Raw genomic sequence first — 19,050 nt, forward strand, 5'->3', positions numbered from 1 at the left:
GGAAGTCCCTATCAAGGGCCTTTAGGGAATACTATGGAAATAATCAGAATTTAATTAGGCCACAGTGCTTCTAGCCACGGTAAGTCCAACTCCACAGGATAAGGCAATGACAGAATGACTTGGTGTGAGAGAATCTAAATACATGCATCTTGTGTGTAAAAAAAAAAAAAAAAAGACACAATTCAAGGCTTTTGAAAAAAGCATCATTTATTTCAAAGTACAACACAAAGTTGTATTTTTAAGAAATACACATTCAATCTTGTATCTCAAGACTTGGCTATGTGCATTTCAGTTTATCATCTTTAAAATAAACTCAGGTATACAAATGCTACATACCTCAGGTACAAACAGCACAGAAGGTGTGTATGGTCTCAACCGAATGTTTTTACATTCATTCACTGTTCTTAAAGTTGACTTACATTTCTGTAATCTGCTTTTAAACCGAGACAGCCTTATTTTAAAAAAATACTCTATTTTTCAGCACAAAGTCCTCATACGTTTTTAAAATTAGATCTTGGCGCATAATATTGTGAAATTATTAAAAACCAAACTTGGTAATTTAATAAAATTGTCACATGCCAGGACTTCTGAATCAACTCAAGTTATTTCCTTAGCTGTAATGTCAAATTTGTGTTCATACAGATAAATAAAGAATGGAAGAAGACAAGTGGTGGAAACTTGATAACAGTTAAGGTTTTCAGATGTACAGGTCTTATTAGAGTTTGTGGCTGAGTCCAGACTTTTCTCTAAAAGCACAACAGCAAATCTCATATTATCATAATTGCAAGAAAGATCTGAAAGAAGCGAGTGGTACAAGCCTGCCCTGCTTGAGTCTGTTCTGCAAAGATGAGGGTGGGGATTGGGAAGCTCTAGCGGTAAGAAAGAGCCTTAAAAAGATGTCTCGAAAATGGGCACATCATGATGTAGACGAGGGGCCCCCACTTTTTTTCGTTTTCTTTTTGCCTAATTTCAATTCTCATGAGGGAAGTGCGAATTGGACCAGGGGTCGGAGCTCCTCCTTCCGATGGTGGGGCTCCATATCCGCCACGGGTTGTAGGTCTGGCCCAGGTCGTCGGCGGGGCTGGCGGCGGAGGGTGTGTGAGGAGCGGAGGGGCTTTCGGGGCCCATGAGGCCGATGCTCGGCAGCGCGTTGGCAGGGCTGGTGAAGGGGAGGGTGCTGTGCAGGCTGCTGGACCAGATCGAGCTGCTGAACGGAGTGGAGGACCACAGGCTGCTGGTGCTGCCGAGGATCTGCTGACGAAACACAACACAACGGGGAGCGTCAGGCTCGAGGGAGGCAGGCAGGTGGTAAAGCGGCGACGGTTATGCTAAGGATGGGCTAGACCGCACGGTTCTTTCACTTTATTTTAAAACAAATGTTTTATACATGAAGCCACCTCAGAGTCTGGGCGCACGGTTCTGATGTTTTAAAGAAGGGGCGGCAAGGCACAGCCGGGGGGCCGAGTCCAGCCGCCCGCTTCTGTGGCCTCAGTGGTGTGCTCAGGAGCTGGCCCTGCCACCTGTGCACCCAGGGAGGAGCTGGACAGGCTGCACCAGAAATAACGGCCTGCGAAGTCTCAACAGGTACCGACCCCGTTTTTTTTTCTTCTTAACATCTTTATTGGAGTATAATTGCTTTACAATGGTGTGTTGGTTTCTGCTGTATAACAAAGTGAATCAGCTATACGTATACATATGTCCCCATATCCCCTCCCTCTTGCGTCTCTCTCCCACCCCTCTAGGTGGTCACAAAGCACTGAGCTGATCTCCCTGTGCTATGCGGCTGCTTCCCACTAGCCACCCATTTTACAGTTGGTAGTGTATATATGTCCCTGCTGCTCTCTCACTTCGTCCCAGCTTCCCCCTACCCCTCCCTGTGACTGACCCCGTTTTAAAGAATGGTTAAGATGACTGTAAAACTGAGGACAGAATGATTACAAGTGAAGACAAACTTTGGAATCTATGAAGCTAAAATATCTACCATTAAACCGTGCACATCTAATCAATTTAGTTTTCCTGAGGATGAAGAGGTCATCACAGTGGGGTCATATTTGTCACGATTTGTAAAAGCCGAAACCAGTGATCATTTTCCCTGGTAAGAGCACGATCTCTGCAGAACAACTTAGCTGAGAAGCAACCAGATGCTCTAGACAAGCTCCAGCCGAGACACGGGTGCTGCTCGGGACCAGGCACGCGCCGAGCTCCGGCATCGTCTGACTCTGCAGGTGGTGGGACCTGAGACGGGCCACCCGCCACCCCGTGGTCTAATTCAGTCGGGAGAGGCTGAAGTGAGAGGATTCACATGTCAACCCCAGCTGCTCAGCTGTTCCTCCCGTAACTAACTAACTTCTTGACCGTCACGGCTCTGAAGAGTGATGGTCACTTTGGCAGAAATGAAGACACAGCAGCAGAGGTGGTGAAAGCGCTAACCCACGCCTTCCGAGCTGCTGTTTGTCATTTGTATCTGTCAGCACCACCCAAGGGACAGCGACGGCAGTGATGACGTGTGAGCGGGCGGGGCCCAAGCCCAGTACTCACTGTGGCCGTGTGGGTCGGGGAACCGGAACTGGCTGGCCAAGATGGGCTGGGCTCGGTCGCTGGAGAGTCCCAGAGGTATGAGGGGCCACTGCTCAGCTCGTTCCAGCTCCTCTGTGAGGCCTGATTGCACGATCGCGATAACCCGAGCTTGCTGAAAACTTCTGGAGGTGAGGAAGCAAAGGCAAGTCCGTGCTGGATCTGGCCGTGCTCCCCCGGGCAGGTGGGGCATCCCCTCAGGGGTCTGCATCCCACCGCTGCTCACCTGGAGCCATCCCACCCCCTCCATCAGCTCCCACCACATTCGGGGAAAACAGGGTGTGGGGTGCTGTTCTCCAGACCCCAGCACGCCGTCTGAATACCTCACCCACACCTATCACTGGATGGTCAAGTGCAAACATCACGATCACAGCTAATGTGAAATTCACACAGTTGCTCCTAATTCTGGACAGCAAGAAAAATAAAGAGCCCCAGCATGGCCAGGAGTCACATCTCAGACGCAGAATCCTTTCTTGCAGCTCTTAAGTCAGTTCTGCGCAACACGAGCCAGCTGGGACCCGCAGAGCATCGAGCAGACCACCGCACCTACGGGCTGGGGTGCCGAGCGGACAGAGGACCCTTCTGAGGGCCTCTCGCTGGGCCTCCTCACACCGGGGCAGCTGTGCCAGACCCCGTCCAGGAGAGCACAGACACCCACTTCCCTGAAGGCGGCCCATCTGCTGCCGCCTGACTGCACTGATACAGGGAAACGCATCCTTTAAATATGTCCACTAAACGACCATCGTACTTTCCTCCACGCATGAAAGTGGACCTTATCCTCCCTCCGTCCTTGTCCACAGGCTCATTAGTCATGGGTCTAGTGTTAAACACTCACCACCAGTTAGGTTAAAAGAGTTTCCAAAGGCCGAGAACGAATTGAGGGGTGTGAAGTCAGGGCTGCTGGGGTTGCTGACGGGACTCCACAAACCCGAGCTGAACGTTATAAGAGGAAAATGCAACACACAAAAATGTGGTTAGTGGAGACAGATCCCTCACGCATGGCTTCACACACAGGAGGCGCTGCTTCAGCTGGGGGCTCGCGTATTACAGGCAGAAGTGGGGACTGGAAACACCTTCCATAACACAAAGGAGGGAGGCACGGAGGAGTTCAGAGCCCAGGCTACCCTGTCGTGAGCTGACGGCCTGGCTCAGCGGAAGTGTCATGCAGAGAAAAGAGGCGTTTCTTCCTTGTTTCCCTTTTGGTAATGGAAGATTTATTAAAAAATTATTTCAAATCTAGGATTAATTTCCTTTTAGTGTCAAGCAGGTAAAACTGGGACTCTACTTACTGACAGCTATAATCTTATTGTCATTGTTATTTATCTGGGAAAATGAACCGAGGCAGTCGCTGCATGCCACCAGGCCACTGCGGTTGCTCTGGGTCAGAGAAGTGGCCTGTCCAATAATTTATAATAAACTGCCTAGAATTTGTTCCGTGTCCTTCCTCTCGAGTGTGTTTTTGTTCTTCTACTTCTAATGATCGGATCACATCCTCTTCACAACAACCATGATAACGGAGAAGGATCAGAAGAGACTCAGAAGGTGGAACACAAGTCTGTCTCCCTCTCTGCTGGGCCGGAACATGTCGCGGCCCCTCCTCCTGTCAGGGAGCCAGGTGGGAGCATGTACTCGCACTCGGGGCTCTGCCCCACCCAACAGAGAGGCTCCTGACCGCCTCGGACAAACACCTGCTTGTCACCTAGGGGCAAACGCCTCGAAACACACATACGATAGAAGATGCTAAACTGGCCTGGGAAACCCTCCTGCCCTGCCCTGGTAAGAAGGGCCAAACGTACCTGTCTGAGCCATCGCTGTCAACGGGAGTGTGTGACACGCCAAGGCTGCTGGAAAAGTCTGTTTTGCTTGAAGAAACCTTAGCAAAGCCGTTCCCACCTGTAACAATGGGCTCCGAGTCAATCAAAGTAGCCAGGTACCTCCAGGCCGCAGGTACCTCCACCAGGCCCGAGGCCCGGCGGTGCCCGGCCTCCCAGTGCCAAGCCGCTCACCTGGGCTCTTGTCGTACCCGGCTGTGACTGCAGCAAACGTGGGGTTGCCGTTCTGGCCCGGGAGCGAGGCTGCTTTTGTCAGTTTGTGTTTGCTTCCGTTTGAATGCTTCGTTTTAGAGTCGCTTGATGGAAGAAGCAAGGAGAGAACCGCTCAGTCCTTGTGGGCAATGCCCCCCATGGAGCCCCGCCGGGCACGTGTCCCAGGGCCTGCGAGGGAGCCGGGGACAGCCCTGGGCCGCCCACAGGGCCTGGCCAGGCCTCAGGAAATGCTCTGTGGCCTGAGGCTGTGTAGCCTGGGGGGACGGGGTGGGAGGGGAAGGAATGTGGGAGAAAGGTAAAATTCCAGGTGCGGGAGAGAGGCGGGGGCCGGGAAAGGAGGCAGCCCCGTCCTGGAGGGAATGCCGGGCAGCTGGATGGAGCGGAGCGTGCGGGCAGGTGAGCAGCCCCCGTGCGAGGGCCCCGGCGGCCAGCGCCCACCAGGCCCGGGGCCTCCCACCTCTTCCCACGCGGGCAGGGTGGCCGTGGGCCGGGCTGGGCGCCGCTGCGTGTGCGGGAACAGGCGGCCCCTGCTCGAGTGTCATCACCATGGGGGTCACTGTCACTGCCTGGAGGAGCCCTCCCTGCTCGGCTCCGACCTCCTCCAGGTCCCGCCACAGGTCAGAGGGAACGACCCGCAGACCCGCTTCCTTGCCCACAGCGCAGCTGCTGTGGGTCTTCAGTCCTCGCTGAGTGTGCTCCTGGCTCCTGGCCTAGAGCGTGACCCTGGTGCCCCTCGGGCACGGGTGACGGGTGGGAAGGCGGCGCTGCGGGGAGGGCGCTGAGCCCGCCGAGGGCAGAGGCGAGAAGGGACGGCCGTCTGCGGCCGCCGAGGATTCCCACCTGCGGGGTGCAGCGCCGGCTTAGCGCGGCACGGGCGGGGGCTGCGGGCCTACCTGCCGGGGCTGCCGTTGACGATGCTGCTGTAGCTGCCCCGGGACGTGAACGGGCAGGGAGCGGCGGGCGGTGACGGGGAGCTGGGCGGCGGCGAGGTCTGGCGTTGTTTTAGGAAGACGTCTGCGTTGAGGGTTTGCAGAGAGAGTTTATAAAGACTATCGGTTGCTGGAAGTTAAAAACAAAGGGTCTCAATGTGATACTTGGATTTTTACCCTTCAGTTTCGGTTACTTCTGGCGTTCTAGCTGGTGCTATGCAGGACTCAAGTGCTTCTAACAAGAAAAACCTACAACTGTCATACGTGTTCTATTTAAAGAAAAAAAGGGAAGTCGTGTCTCTCTCTGCATTCTGGGCCTTTCCCGGAATCACCGTTGTGACCCACCTCCCGGCTGCGTTCTGCAGGCCCTGCCGGAGGGCGCGGTCCTCTCCCTCCCACACCTCAGGCTGGGAGGAGGCCTCTCCACGCCCCTCAGGGACGGGCAGGTGGAGGCTCTGCCAGGACCTGAAAGCCTCTGATCTTCCACACAGGTCCGAACTGCGCAGGTGCGGCCCCAGGAGAACACCCCCAGCTCCTCCAGGATGACCCCCGCACTCCGTGGGCCCACCTGGTGCGGTCCCGGTCCCTGGTTTACAAGGATAGGAACTCCTACTATATTCCTGCTGCCCTTTAAGGCACAGCTGTTTTAAAAATTTAAAACAGAAAAACTCAGTGTCACAAAAGAATACTGATTCTGCACTCATCACCGAATGGAAACACACAACTTGTATCAGAAAAAGGTACCACCTCGCACATCTATGGTGCGCACCGCCAAACAAAGCACCCTTCTCTTCGAAGGCGGAGTTGTCCCACCTCCGGAGCTGTACCCGCCCCGTGACTCTCCCTGCCCCTCCCCCACGGTCCTGGCACCTATCCACCGACCCGTCTCCACCCGCCCCGCTCCCACCCTTGCTTACGTGGAGAACCCCTTCTTCACCTGCTCCGGGGTTTGCTGACCTGATGCCCACACCCTCTCCCTGCAGGATACCCCTCGGGCTTGTGTCGGTGCTGAGGCCGGCACGGCTTGCGTTTACTTCACTGCGCCCCAGACAACGCCATGAAACCGGCTCCCTGGGCACATGGTATTTATTCCCTGCACTGGAACGCAGCTTCCTCTGTGCAGGAATCGCCCCAATCCCAGGGTACAAGCTGAGGACCAGTGTCCAGCTGAAACCTCAGAGGGGACCCAAGGACTCGAAGGCATCAGCCGGGCCACCGGGACGACCCAGAGACTTGTTCAACACTTCTTGAATGACCAGGGGTTTTGGATTATATCTCTCATCTCAGGCAAAAATACAGTACTATAAGGCACCAGAAAGTTTCACAGCAATTACGGGCCTGCAGGTTCTAACCCAGGGAGCATCTCTTTCCAGCATGTATTTACAAAGGTGCGTGTTTAACGCACACCTCACCCGAGTTTCCGAGTTCCTCGCCCTCATTCAACTCACCACCCCCTCTTCTCTAAGCCTCCTTCACCTCAAACCTGGTGCGCAACCCTCATCTTCCCTTTGGCACAAATGGGCCAAACGGAGGCCGTTCTGACACCTCGGTGAGTGTAGACAAATCAGCCCTAAGGGACTGACCCCCAAGCCCTGCCACCAGGCCCTCAACTGTGCTGCTGTCATCTTCTGTTCCAGGTCTTAAATTTCTAGAGGGCGAGGACCTCCACCCTCTTCTAGGAGACGGTGCTACTTTCACAATTTCCTGCAGGCCTGACCGGAGGAACGAGGTCAAGAGGCTAGTGAGAGAACTAACATAGGTTTATGGAAAAGATGTGGGTAAACTGGGAATAAACTGCATTTTTACAAAAAGCAGTTACAGTGTAAACGTATGAGAAACTAGTCAGGTAAAGGGCTGCTGAGCTGACGCTTTCAGGAGGCAGTACTTTGGGTGATTCACTGCTCTACGCAGATCCTTCCATCCCCTACACTCTGACTAGCCCTCTGGATCGTCTGCCGGTTTCTCTGGTGTAAATACTCCCACCGCGGCCGATTAAGCTGCAACAGTTTAACGACCAGCAGACTGTTGAACAGCAGCTTTTGCTGGCTGCTGCGAGCCGGCTCCGGCAGACTAGCACTGGGTCTCCTTCTAAAGCAATACGTGCCCCGGCCATCCCCACCGCGGTTCTCCGGCCCAGAGCTGGGTGGGCTGTGGGTGCGGAGAGCCCGTGGGCTCCAGGTCACCATACTTACAGCTGCCGGGCTTGTGAACGGGCACGGAATCCCACTCTGGCGGTGGAGAGTCTTTTTCACCTTCTGAGCTACTGGTGTTGCCTAGTTCTTGACTATTTGGGAGGAATTTTGCTAGGGCAGGTGGCCTGTTATCCACTAACTTATTTGTACCTGTACAGAATTCAGAAAAGAAGGCTGTTATGGAGGATAATTCCTTTCTTTCGGGCCAATTTCAAAGAACCCATTCTCTTCTAATGAGCATGAGGACCCAACCGTAGCCGTCCTATGACTGGTAACTACTGACTGATTACTGCCAACTCACAACTACCAACACAACAAATCATTAGGGCATCTGTACGATGAAAAATGAAAATACCTTTTGTTTTCTGGGAATTTCGTGGTTTGGATCCACTTGTCAATGTAGTTGGAAGAGGAATCTTGGTTGGGAGATTTCGACGTTGTTTACTTTCCAAAGGGGCGGTATATGGTAGCTCTAAAGAACTGAAAGACAATCACAGGTGGAACGTTCAAACGCAGCCCTTTGTTTCAGAGCAGAGAGGAGGAGTCACTGATCCCTCTACAATTTCAACACCTTCTTTTACTCATTTGGCCTCCCGAGGCATTATCAACCCACAGTCCCGAGGGCTGGCCGCGCTCCAAGCACCTCCAGTACTGTTCAGGAGACTCGCACTTGCAGATTTATCCTCTGCTATTCGGAGTGCGGACGAGGAACTGAGGTCCATTGTTTAATAGTATGTAATGGGTGGGAACACCTGCGTCAGAGAAGGTGTCTGAAGCTGTTGGCACAGACTAGCCACTCAGGAGGTACTAAGTGCAGTCATCCCGCTGCTGAGTGAGTCTCACCCGGCAGCTAGACCGCCTGTGCGGCTCCGGAATATGGAGACTCTGAAGGGTCTCAGACTTAGAAATGCCAAAGGTTCTGCTACTCAAAGCCTTGAACGCATTTTTCTCGCGAACACTGTGTACTGACCAGGGCTAAGTTCCTGGGTGACCTACAGAACCCCGAGAGCCCAGGGCAGAATAGCAGGGCTGCTTTACTTGCCTAAGGTGTAGGCTGAGTCGGGGAGATGAATATTCTTCATTCTTGAACCCAGGGTTCATCTTAGACAAAGACTTAAATACTATTTTTATTAATCTATTTAGAGTATATTTCTTCTAAAATATTTAGAGGTAAGCGTAACATAACAAACATATATAAAAAGGACAATGAATTGGCTCTGACCTTCCTGTCGGCAAGGCAAAGCGGGCGGCAGCTGGGCTATTTTGAGTTTCCACAGCCTGATGAAGAAAACGTTAAAATGTGCCGAGAGAAGCCATCTCTAGGAGAAATGAACTGGGGAGATGGCCCACGTAAAGTAGCCTGGTGAACAATGGAAATGCATGGACCCTAAAAACCTTCTTTACAAAGCTGCTTCTGTGCTGCCCACCAAGATCAAGTCGCAGGCTTGGGAGGCCTCTGGCAGGAGCTGGGCTGACACAGTCCAGGAAAAGGACGTCTTCCCGGGGAACGGTGGGACACAGCTGACAGAACCCAGCGGCCCCTGACGAGAATTCCAAAAATCATCACGCGTCTCCCCTGGGCTCCTGGTGACGGCTGCAAAGCTGTCAGTTTAAGGCTGAGCCAATAGCTTGCTTTTCATCGAAAATATTACAAAGTTTACCGGTCGACACAGATGTTCTTAAAACGGGTACGTGTCTGGCATTTTCCACTGTAGCGCACGTCCTGCCCCAGCCTGAGTGCCCCAGCCCTCAGGCGTGTGATTCCCACATGCCGCTCTGCCCCCAGCCCCACCCTTCAGGTTCCTCCTCCTACCGCTGCCCCTCCAAGTTCGCACTCCCTGGGGGGCGGCCAATTTCTGCTGGGCTCGGGGCCAGGCACAGACCACACTGGTCCACACCAGAGTGCAAAGGTCAGAACGGGTCAGGCTTTCCAGATCCAACGGCACCACCAGTACCGGAACCCCACCCCCCTGCCCTGCAAAGAAGGTAAGCAGATGACAAAACAGTACGTGAAGCATGACTTCATAAACAGATAAATTTTTTTTTAAATGTATAGCTTTTTTTTTTAAACGTCTTTATTGGAGTATAATTGCTTTACAATGGTGTGTTAGTTTCTGCTTTATAACAAAGTGAATCAGTTATACATGTACATATGTTCCCATATCTCTTCCCTCTCGTGTCTCCCTCCCTCCCACCCCTCTAGGTGGTCACAAAGCACCGAGCTGATCTCCCTGTGTTATGCACGTTTGGTAGCGTATATATGTCCATGCCTCTCTCTCACTTTGTCACGGCTTACCCTTCCCCCTCCCCGTGTCCTCAGGTCCGTTCTCCAGTAGGTCTGTGACACAGATGAATTTTAACAGGGGCTCTTTACAAACATTTTATAAGGTAGGAGGTCAAAGGTCATTTTCATTCTTTCTTTATATTTCACAATTTTTCTATAACAAAGTGTTAGTATATTTGGAATTAGTGTAAGAGCTAGCCAAAAACTCGAAGGGTTCGGTTAAGCCACCACATAAGTAGAATTTTAGGTGGGATAACAAACTGACGTGAAAAAATCCACCGTTTACGGGCGAGACTATTAACGCTGCAGTTTTAGAAATCGTCTGTCCTCTGCTTCTGACTGACAGGGTTATTTAAAAACGCCACCTTTTAAAAAACAAAGCCTCCCCTGACAGAGACACCCAGACCTCTGGTAGTGGTGGTGGTGGAGCTGGGTGGGTGTGAACTGTTTGTAAGCAAGTCGTTTATAAGTGTGGGGCTGGGGACTGTCTATACAAAGCTTCACTCTGCACCACTGTGGAGTTGGTTGGTTTTTAAGGAAAGAGGTGCCAGACAACTGCTTTACTTTTGCTGACTCATCCTTTCCTAAGTTAGACCAGATGAGCTCCACCAAGAAGCCTTTTTTAAGGCTTCTGAATAAAAGGGATAAGGGTCAGCTTAATTTAGGTGATTCCTTGGAAGAGAGAAGAACAGAAAGCTAGCTGGGATGCTGACGCACGCTCATGAGTGTTATACTCGGTCCACGCCCCCGTCTGGGGGAAGAGGGGAGGCAGAGAGCTGAGGGCAAAGTGAGGGCTTTCCCAGAGCCGAGGGCCTGGAGGCCGGTGTGTGCACTGTGGCACCCACGGCCCTGAGCCGAGTGCACTGCTCAAGCAGACTCTGACAGAGGGTACAGTGATTCTATAACATGTTTTGCTTATTTTAGATGATTACATTTAAGTTATGTAAACATACATTGATAAACAGAAAATAAAAGAATCAATGGATAGCTGGTATCCTAAACCAGGGAGCCCTGCGCCTTTCCTGGTCTCCTGAAGTCCTTTTAGTGTCCGACATCTCTCACTCCCTGGCATATCTGACCTAAAATGCAGTCTTCTGGAGGTCTACAGACCCACTTCTACAGCGTATAAGCTGGAAAAAAAGGGGAGACCAGATCTCTGCCCTGTAACCCTCTGCCCCACAATCCTAGTGGTTGTTTTGAAGTCAACTCTTTGGAGTTAGGGAGGCTGGGGCTACACAGGCAAAGACCACGTGGGAGCCATTCCTCTGGCTTACTACCACTTACTTATAGGAAAATGAATTCTTCAGCATTTAAGGATTTGGGTCTTCTGGCCTGGAGGTGACATAATATAATGTTCTAACAACACTGATAATATTTAAAGACTAATCTTTGATAAAGTGAATGTGAGCTAAACCCACAGATTTTACTATTAGAACATCAGCTTTTTGGCCAACTGATATATAAATGCTTTTTCCCCACCAGGTAAATCTTCCAAAAGAAAGTCATAATATATGCCTTATTAGTATCTCTTTTAAAAGTGTGCACCTATTTCCTTCAGATACGTGGAATCACATATAACACGCTGAGAGCACTTCTTAGGTGACAGGAACGTCAGGTGTCACTGGGGCGGGACCAGCGCGGGACAGCACAGGGCACTTGCTGTCACACCCGAGTGGGGACAGCAGATGGCTCTATTCAGAGGCCACCTTTCTGGTTATTAAAAAAAGGTCTTGAACTCTGAATTTGACTGAGGTACTAAAAGATTCTGACTCAATACTTTTATCCCTGAATTCAGAAAAACACAAAACAAGATCAGTGAGTTTAAAGAGATTAGATACAGGAGGTGAGAAGACCAGGGCTGATATAGATTTCTCCAGTTACAAAAGACAATTTAGAGCACGTTGCTTAAACTGTCTTCTGGTAATGATTTCTCTGTTAACTATACATCAAAAGGACATGAGTTAACCACTCTAACTGCCTCCTAACGGGCCTGGAGAGCGGGCAGCTCTGGCTTTGGGTTTACCAGCAAACTCAACATCCCTGCAAAGTCAGGGGGCATCAAGTGGAGTCGTTTACAAACGTGCAAAGTCAAATCTGCTAATGGCTAAGTTATTTCATAAAAAAATCAGAATATGACAGAAATCAATGGAAGAGGGACGAGAGGATTAACATGTACATACGATCTGTCTTAAAAATACTGCCCTCAGGCATGAAGGAGAAGAAACGGCAGATCTGGGGACAGCCACCGACGAAATGGTTTTACTAAGGTAATCTTAGAAGCTGGGTTTTAAAATTTATGATAAGAATGATAGCATAACTGTCCATTCTCACAAAATCTCAGCATATGTAGAAACTAGGGTTTTTCATAATTTGGGGTTTTTAGCCCCATTTACTTTAAAACATCTGATCAGTCAGCTAAGCCTGAGAAGGTCTAGAAGAATCATCCCTAGTCCCTAGACGAGGGTTGATTCCTGTCCTGGGCTGGCAGAACATTAGCACCGAAGGACCTCAGGCTGAGACTCAGTCTCGGGAGCCTCAAGCGTATCAGCCATTACTCCACTTGACATTGCTTCTAACTGGGTCAGACTGTTCTCAACGAATCGTGGGGTTAGGTCACTTAAACTGACATTTTGCACAAAAGGGTAACTTTTAGGTATAAATACTCTGTTACTAATCACTGCCATATCCTGTGTTATTGCATAAGTTCAGGGACAAGGTTAAATTTTACTGCAGTAATCACTAATTTCTTATTAGCTTCTGGTTCTACAGAACAGACGGCCCCTGTCGAGTTAAGCTGTATAACCCAGGGACAGAGTCTAGCTTATTGATGTTTCTGCAGAGCTCAAGTTTTATTCCTAGAATCAGAGTAAGAACAGACTCGCAAAGCTAAGGGCAATTTAATGATAAATGTCTTCCTTTATCAATTTATACCTAATTCCCTCAACTTCCTGGGTCGACGGCCACTTACCACACAAGAAGGCAAATACTGGCTTCCACGCAGATGGCCTTTTATATGCTGAGCTAGAAAGGGCATCAATAACCACACTGAAACTAGGAGTAGTTTACTAGACAGACCCAAAGCTTAGTGAAAGTACGAAGTAAGCTTGGTAACGAATAACCCAAGAGTTCAACTCATTCACTGACCCAGAGAAACATTCTGCAGGTCGCCCTCCCTGTGAGGCCCACAGGACCTGCCCCACGGGAACTGGACGGGAGCTACTTCATGGTAGAACTGTCCGGTAGTCACATCTGCCCTGAGCACTGTTTTTTTTAAGGTTAAGAATAAGTCCTCCCAAGTTTTACAGCACAGAATTCTAGACCCCAACGGCAGCTCTGGGTTAGTGAGCAGACTCAGGGCTCTAGCTGAGAGAAGTTATGCTCGTACCTGCGGCTAAACCACCAAGGCCATCTCTGTGCAGAAGTGAAATGGCTCTCTGCCTGGGAACAGATCACCAACCTACATTTTCCTCCTCCATTTTCACAAGTAGCTTTAACTCTGCCTTTTATACTTCTGACATCGGAAGCATGTAGCTGTCCCTCACCAGCGACAGTGAACACTGGGCAGTAGAAAAAACCCCATAGGAACGTCATGAGGGATGCAGCTTTTGTTGCCAAAACCCCCCTAAAAACCAACCAAGCAAACGAAAACATTACCTGGTTCTCACCAGTAACTTCTTTTACATACCTCATTTCTCTGAACTCATTTTTCTTACCTGGGTTTCACATCTGTTGGGATTTCTTTCTTAACATTTAAGAGTTTTTTGCTTTTCTGTTTCACTTGAGACATTTCATTTTCATGTTTTTCAGGCATGGCTTGTTTTCCCTTTTGCTTTTCTGTATCCTATAAAAAAAAATTGACACAACTGCTGAGAAGGATTAACAAAAATGCCTGATATAGTGCTGTCTGAAGGCAGAGACACGAAACCAAACATGTAGTAGATACACAACACATGAATAAAAATGATCAGCTCCTTTCTTCAAACCTCTCTTTATTGTGGGTCTGTCAATTTTTCAGTCTTTGATTGACTATAAATTATGTTTTGGTGAGTGTGAGTTATAACGAATGTCACTTTAACTTATATCCTGACTGCGGTGGGTGCTGACAGTGGTAGCAACAGACGGGTAGCTTCTTGGTTTTAGGCACTGGGGAGCAAAACCTTGCCTTTTGTACAAGAAAAGTTAACTCGGGACTACAATACAGAGTTACACACGACTGGCGTTGTGGGCTGAGAAGGCCACAGCCCAGCTGCATCTCAGAGCAGTGCTGCCCCTGGGTCCTCGACCAGTTGAGCACGGAGACCATACCATGCGTTTCAGAGTAAGGTGATGCTGCCGCAACACCCAGGCGTGAGCACAGGGGGCTTGTCTCTAAACAGCGCAGGTATCGTTCAGGCACTGGGACCCTGCCCGGGAGCCGCCTGTGGAGCGGGCGTGCACCGCTCATGCGCAGAAGGACCACACGCAGCACAGATGGGAAATGAAGAAAACAGAAACCTGGTTCTGTGTTCAGGGTGCATAGGGCCAATCGGGGGAAGACATACCCGGCCGAAGGGCAGAGCTGTGGGTATGGGGGGAGCTCCCGACACAGGGCAGATGAGCGTCCACCCGACAGCATCCGGCTGCACGGTTCTGGCAGCCTGGATTTTAACAGGTCACGCAGACCCATCTATTTAACTGCAGAGAAAGGCTAAAACAGCCTCCTGCACATACATCTTTTGAGACTCTTCTGAGTCGTGCAGTATTTCCAGAACTCTGTGGACCGTGAGCCCCTACAGGACAGGAACCTGGTTCTTTGTCCACGGCTGCTTCTCAAGCACCCAGCACTCAGGTACTCAACATGTATCTGCTGAATGCATGGGTAGAATAGGGCTGGAAAAGACACACATCCAAGAGAAAATGACCTCCCCAGATTGAAATCCACTTTGGAAGAAAATGCACAAAACTGGCAAAGAGATCAGTCACAAAGAGACAACAGCACATGAACTCTACACAGGAGTGCTGAGGGGAGGCATACAGACTGCTCAGCCGCGAGAAGGGTAACAGGCACGGAGGCTGCCAGTCCTGAGCTGTGTCTGTAAGGAAGCAAATGACCGGGCAGGAGATGGGACAACCAGGAGAAAACCAACAGCAGAGAAGGGAGGATGATGTCAGTGGGTGCACAGAGGGGGTGTGCTGGAGAGGGGCCACTGAGGAGTGGTTAGGAAAATGCCGGAAAGGCAGAAAGGAAGTGGGGCAAAGTTGTGGAGCAAGTCTGTGCTGAGAACGCTTTCCAAACGCTTATTCATATCAGAGACGGCTGGGACCCCACTTGAGGACCAGTAGCTGGCATTCTGCTCCTCTGCAGTCATCTGTCACAGAGGAGATACGGGACACAACGCCAGCCCCATCCCTGACCTTTGGCCCAGAGCACCCGCCAAACGTCAGGGATGCACAGAGGAGGGCGGCTGGCCAGAAAGTGTCACGTGTAAATTTTATTTTAAAAATTAATATATGTGGACGACACTGCTGGATATCTTTAAGAAATGATTTTTTAAGCCACTAGATTACGACTGAAAAAGAATTCTGCTCTACAATATTAAAGGCTCTATTTGGATCATTTCAAATTTGAAATACAGTTATTTAAAAATAGAAATGCCAGAAGTACGCCCTCACTTTTCTGCATACCACTTATAACTCACACTCCCTGACACAGTCACAACAGTAACATTAGCCTCCATTTATCTCATGGCCACGGTGTCTGCACATTTTGCTGTGTTACCCCTGATGCTCGTGACCTCCCCACCCCCGGGAGCAGAAGATGGGGAGTGAGGCGGCCTCCCGGCGTGTGCTGGGTGGGTGCCCGGGCCAGAGGTCACAGTCCCTGCTCTACCTGCTCCCAGGGCCCGCTGTAGCAGCGGTGATCCGACAGGACACGGCCAATACAATCCATCAAAGTGACAGAATTCCTCCTCATCCTCTTTTTTTTTTTTTTTTTGCGGTACGCAGGCCTCTCACTGTTGTGGCCTCTCCTGTTGTGGAGCACAGGCTCCGGACGCGCAGGCTCAGCGGCCATGGCTCACAGGCCTAGCCGCTCCGCGGCATGTGGGATCTTCCCGGACCGGGGCACGAACCCGTGTCCCCTGCATCGGCAGGCGGACTCCCAACCACTGCGCCACCAGGGAAGCCCCTCCTCATTCTCTTTTGATACTTAAAATCTGAAACAATTTGCATGAGCCAGAGTCGTTACTATTCTAGATGGTCCCTAACTTTCAAGCTGTGTTTCCAGTTTCTAACTATTTCACCTTATTAGCAGGCTTCCTGATTTGTTCCCAGGGGAAGTGAAGATACTCACGCCCAGCGCTGTGGAGCTTCTGCAAGGGAGTGACCGCCTGGGCGTGTCTGTGCACTCTTGAGCACTAGCCCTCAGAACGTGTGCGCGTGTTGAACACAGCACATTCACTGTGTGTGAACCCTGCTCTACGGGGCCGTCCTACCTCCTTGAGGAGCGGGTCTGTGTCTGGGTTGGAGGTCTCTGTGGTGGTGGAGGAGCTGTCGTCGTCAGCCAAGGAGTCCTTCAGCTCGTCTTCCTGGGCCTTTCCCTTTCCCTTCTTCTCCTTTTCCTCTTGCTTTTTAGGTGGTTTTACCTTGCGCTGAAGAGGCTTTCCTTTCCCTGGGGATGACAATGAATGTAAAATGACACTTGATTTTTAAACAGCTTGGAAAACAAAGCCATTAAAACTTCTTTTGAAGAGACTGAACTCTGATTAATAACTTTCTTTCTCTACTTCAGTTCTTCTCTAAAGCTTTTGAAATCATGTTTGACTTTTCGATTAGAATATTTAAAAAAATCCGCTTTCTCGAGGCGTGAGTTATATGCAAGAAGATACACCCATGTTAAGTGTACAGTTCCATGAGCTTTGGCAAACCCACTAGTTGTGACAAATCTGTACGTCTCTCAGAAGACAGCTGATCCTTGAACTGCAGGGGGTTAATCGGTGTATAACTTATAGTTGGCCCCTCTGTACCCTCAGGTTCAACCAACCATGGACCGTGTAGTACTGCAGTCTCTACTGCTGAAAAACAAAAATCCATGTATAAGTGGACCCGTGCAGGTCAAACCCTTGTTGTTCAAGGGTCACCTGTACTTTTTTTATATCCCGGAGGGTGATGTAGCTTTGAAAAGTCACAGACGTGAAAACCAGAGATCCTTTCAAATCTTTCTGGAGATGGGAGCCTGAAGGTGACACGGGATGAGCTGCATGTATGTCACTTGCAGGGTGCTGAGAACCCCGGTAGCTGGGTCCAAATCCTGGTTCTTCCCTAACTAGCAGTGTGACCTTGGCCTCTCATCTGCAGACTGGGGGAGACGACCTCACAGTGTTGTGATGAGGAATTACATGAAGCCCTTAGGACAGTACCAGGCATATAAGTACCAGCTAATGTTATATATGGACAGAGAGTAAAACAGAACTACGAAAAGCCTATTATTTTAATTTTTTCAACCTTAGCATTTTATATTTTTTATTATTATTATTATCTTTGGCCACGTGGCATGTGGGATCTTAGCTCCCCTACCAGGAATCGAACCCACGTCCCCTGCATTGGAAGCACAGAGTCTTAACCATTAGACTGCCAAGGAAGTCCTATTATTTTAAAAGATGTGGATGTTCCCAAGACAGATGAGAAAACAACCCTCGACACATTCGAGTGCCTGCCGTTTCCCAGGAAGTGTGGCGTGTCCTGGGAACACTGCAGTGAACACCAATAACATAATGCCAAGAGCCCTCTTGTCTGCGGCAGAAGGGAAGGACCTGTCCTGCTCTGGCCCTGAGAGCCCTCGGATTTCGGAGTCTGAGTGCCTAGCGGTTCATGCTGAAAGCACTTCAAATTTTCCCGCATGGCTGACATTAACCCCCATGCGATGCATTTCCCACCTGAAATTATACCTTTTTATCATGCTCAGGTTCACTGGACGAGAGGCATTATCTGTATAAATAATCTGTATTCACAATAACCTGAAACCTCCTTGATAAATAGAAAAGATCTGGAAGTGATTAAAAAAAAAACTGGACTCAAATTTTGAAGCCATAGATGTACAAATAAAGGAGAAAAGGAAACAGCAAACCAGCAGTTAGTTAAAAAATCTTATTTCATGAAAGAGTAGTTTACACTTTTACCTCCAAATCCCCATCTTTTACTGACTTTTTTTTTTTTTTCTGACTTCTTAACATGCTGCCCGTGGACGTCTGTCCCCAGCACCTTATAGAATGTGATTTTGACAGCAGCCCAACTGTCAGTGCGGGTGACCTCTAGCACTTCTCATTCTACAAGACCTCTCGGTTCCACTGGACTCTTTGGATTATCCCCCTCCCTGTCCCTGCTGGACCCCAACATCATCACCCTCTTCCGGTACTGATTCTTCTGACACCTGGCTTCATCTTTGCTGGTGTTCTCTGGAAATCTGCCCTTGGAACTTCTTCCCTTTCCTTTCATATTCTCCTTTGGGGCTGAACTTTAATTAATTTGACATAAACAATTCAATCTAAAATGTCCCAAACTGAGTTAAACAACCTAGAAACATCTTTTGGTTCTCAGTCTAAAATAATGGTTCTTGCACTTTAGAACAACCTAGGAAGCTTTTAACGAACACTGCTCAGGGCTCCGCCCCGCGAGATTCTGATTAAGGGGTTCTCGGTGGGACCTGGACGTGGGTATATTTTTAACAAGCTCCTCTGGTGGACCCACTATGCAGCCAGGCTGAGGATCACTGCTCTACAGTATCAGCATCAGTCCATCACCCAGGCTAGCGGCTACCTCACTGTCATGTATGGTTTCTTCTGCTGCTTCTATTCCCAAGTTCAAAAGTTGGTGGGAGAGGAGAGAGTGCCCCTTCCCTAGAGGAAGGACTAATGATCTGAGTGGATCAGACGGAGGACAGGCCCACATGTACCCGTAAGCAGTCCCTGCTCCCCGCGAGGCTGCATGCTCGGGGTGGCGTGTCTCCCTCTTGCCGCTGGCAAGCTTGTTCCCACGGGTCTCTACTCTTC

At 49.9% G+C, this 19,050-nt stretch overlaps 1 protein-coding gene across 3 annotated transcripts in view; it reads right to left on the reverse strand.

Annotated features, from left to right (window-relative positions):
• Nucleotides 1-281: 281 nt before the first annotated feature.
• The window catches only part of TMEM131 (transmembrane protein 131), a gene marked incomplete at its 5' end in the record, with an annotated part of 192,081 nt that continues 173,312 nt past the window's right edge, over nucleotides 282-19,050 (reverse strand). The window contains 10 exons of one of the 3 annotated variants that reach the window (XM_082672565.1): nucleotides 282-1,254; nucleotides 2,539-2,696; nucleotides 3,410-3,507; nucleotides 4,371-4,467; nucleotides 4,581-4,702; nucleotides 5,513-5,678; nucleotides 7,741-7,890; nucleotides 8,096-8,220; nucleotides 13,738-13,865; nucleotides 16,498-16,673. In XM_082672565.1, the coding sequence (XP_082528691.1) occupies nucleotides 970-1,254; nucleotides 2,539-2,696; nucleotides 3,410-3,507; nucleotides 4,371-4,467; nucleotides 4,581-4,702; nucleotides 5,513-5,678; nucleotides 7,741-7,890; nucleotides 8,096-8,220; nucleotides 13,738-13,865; nucleotides 16,498-16,673 (1,505 nt within the window). In that variant the 3' untranslated portion in view covers nucleotides 282-969. Of the gene's footprint in view, nucleotides 1,255-2,538; nucleotides 2,700-3,409; nucleotides 3,508-4,370; nucleotides 4,468-4,580; nucleotides 4,703-5,512; nucleotides 5,679-7,740; nucleotides 7,891-8,095; nucleotides 8,221-13,737; nucleotides 13,866-16,497; nucleotides 16,674-19,050 lie in introns of all 3 variants that reach the window. The other 2 variants (XM_082672564.1, XM_082672563.1) reach the window with 2 other exon arrangements.

This window comes from Grampus griseus (genome assembly GCF_964374135.1).
Source record: "Grampus griseus genome assembly, chromosome: 15".
Lineage (NCBI taxonomy): Eukaryota > Metazoa > Chordata > Mammalia > Artiodactyla > Delphinidae > Grampus > Grampus griseus.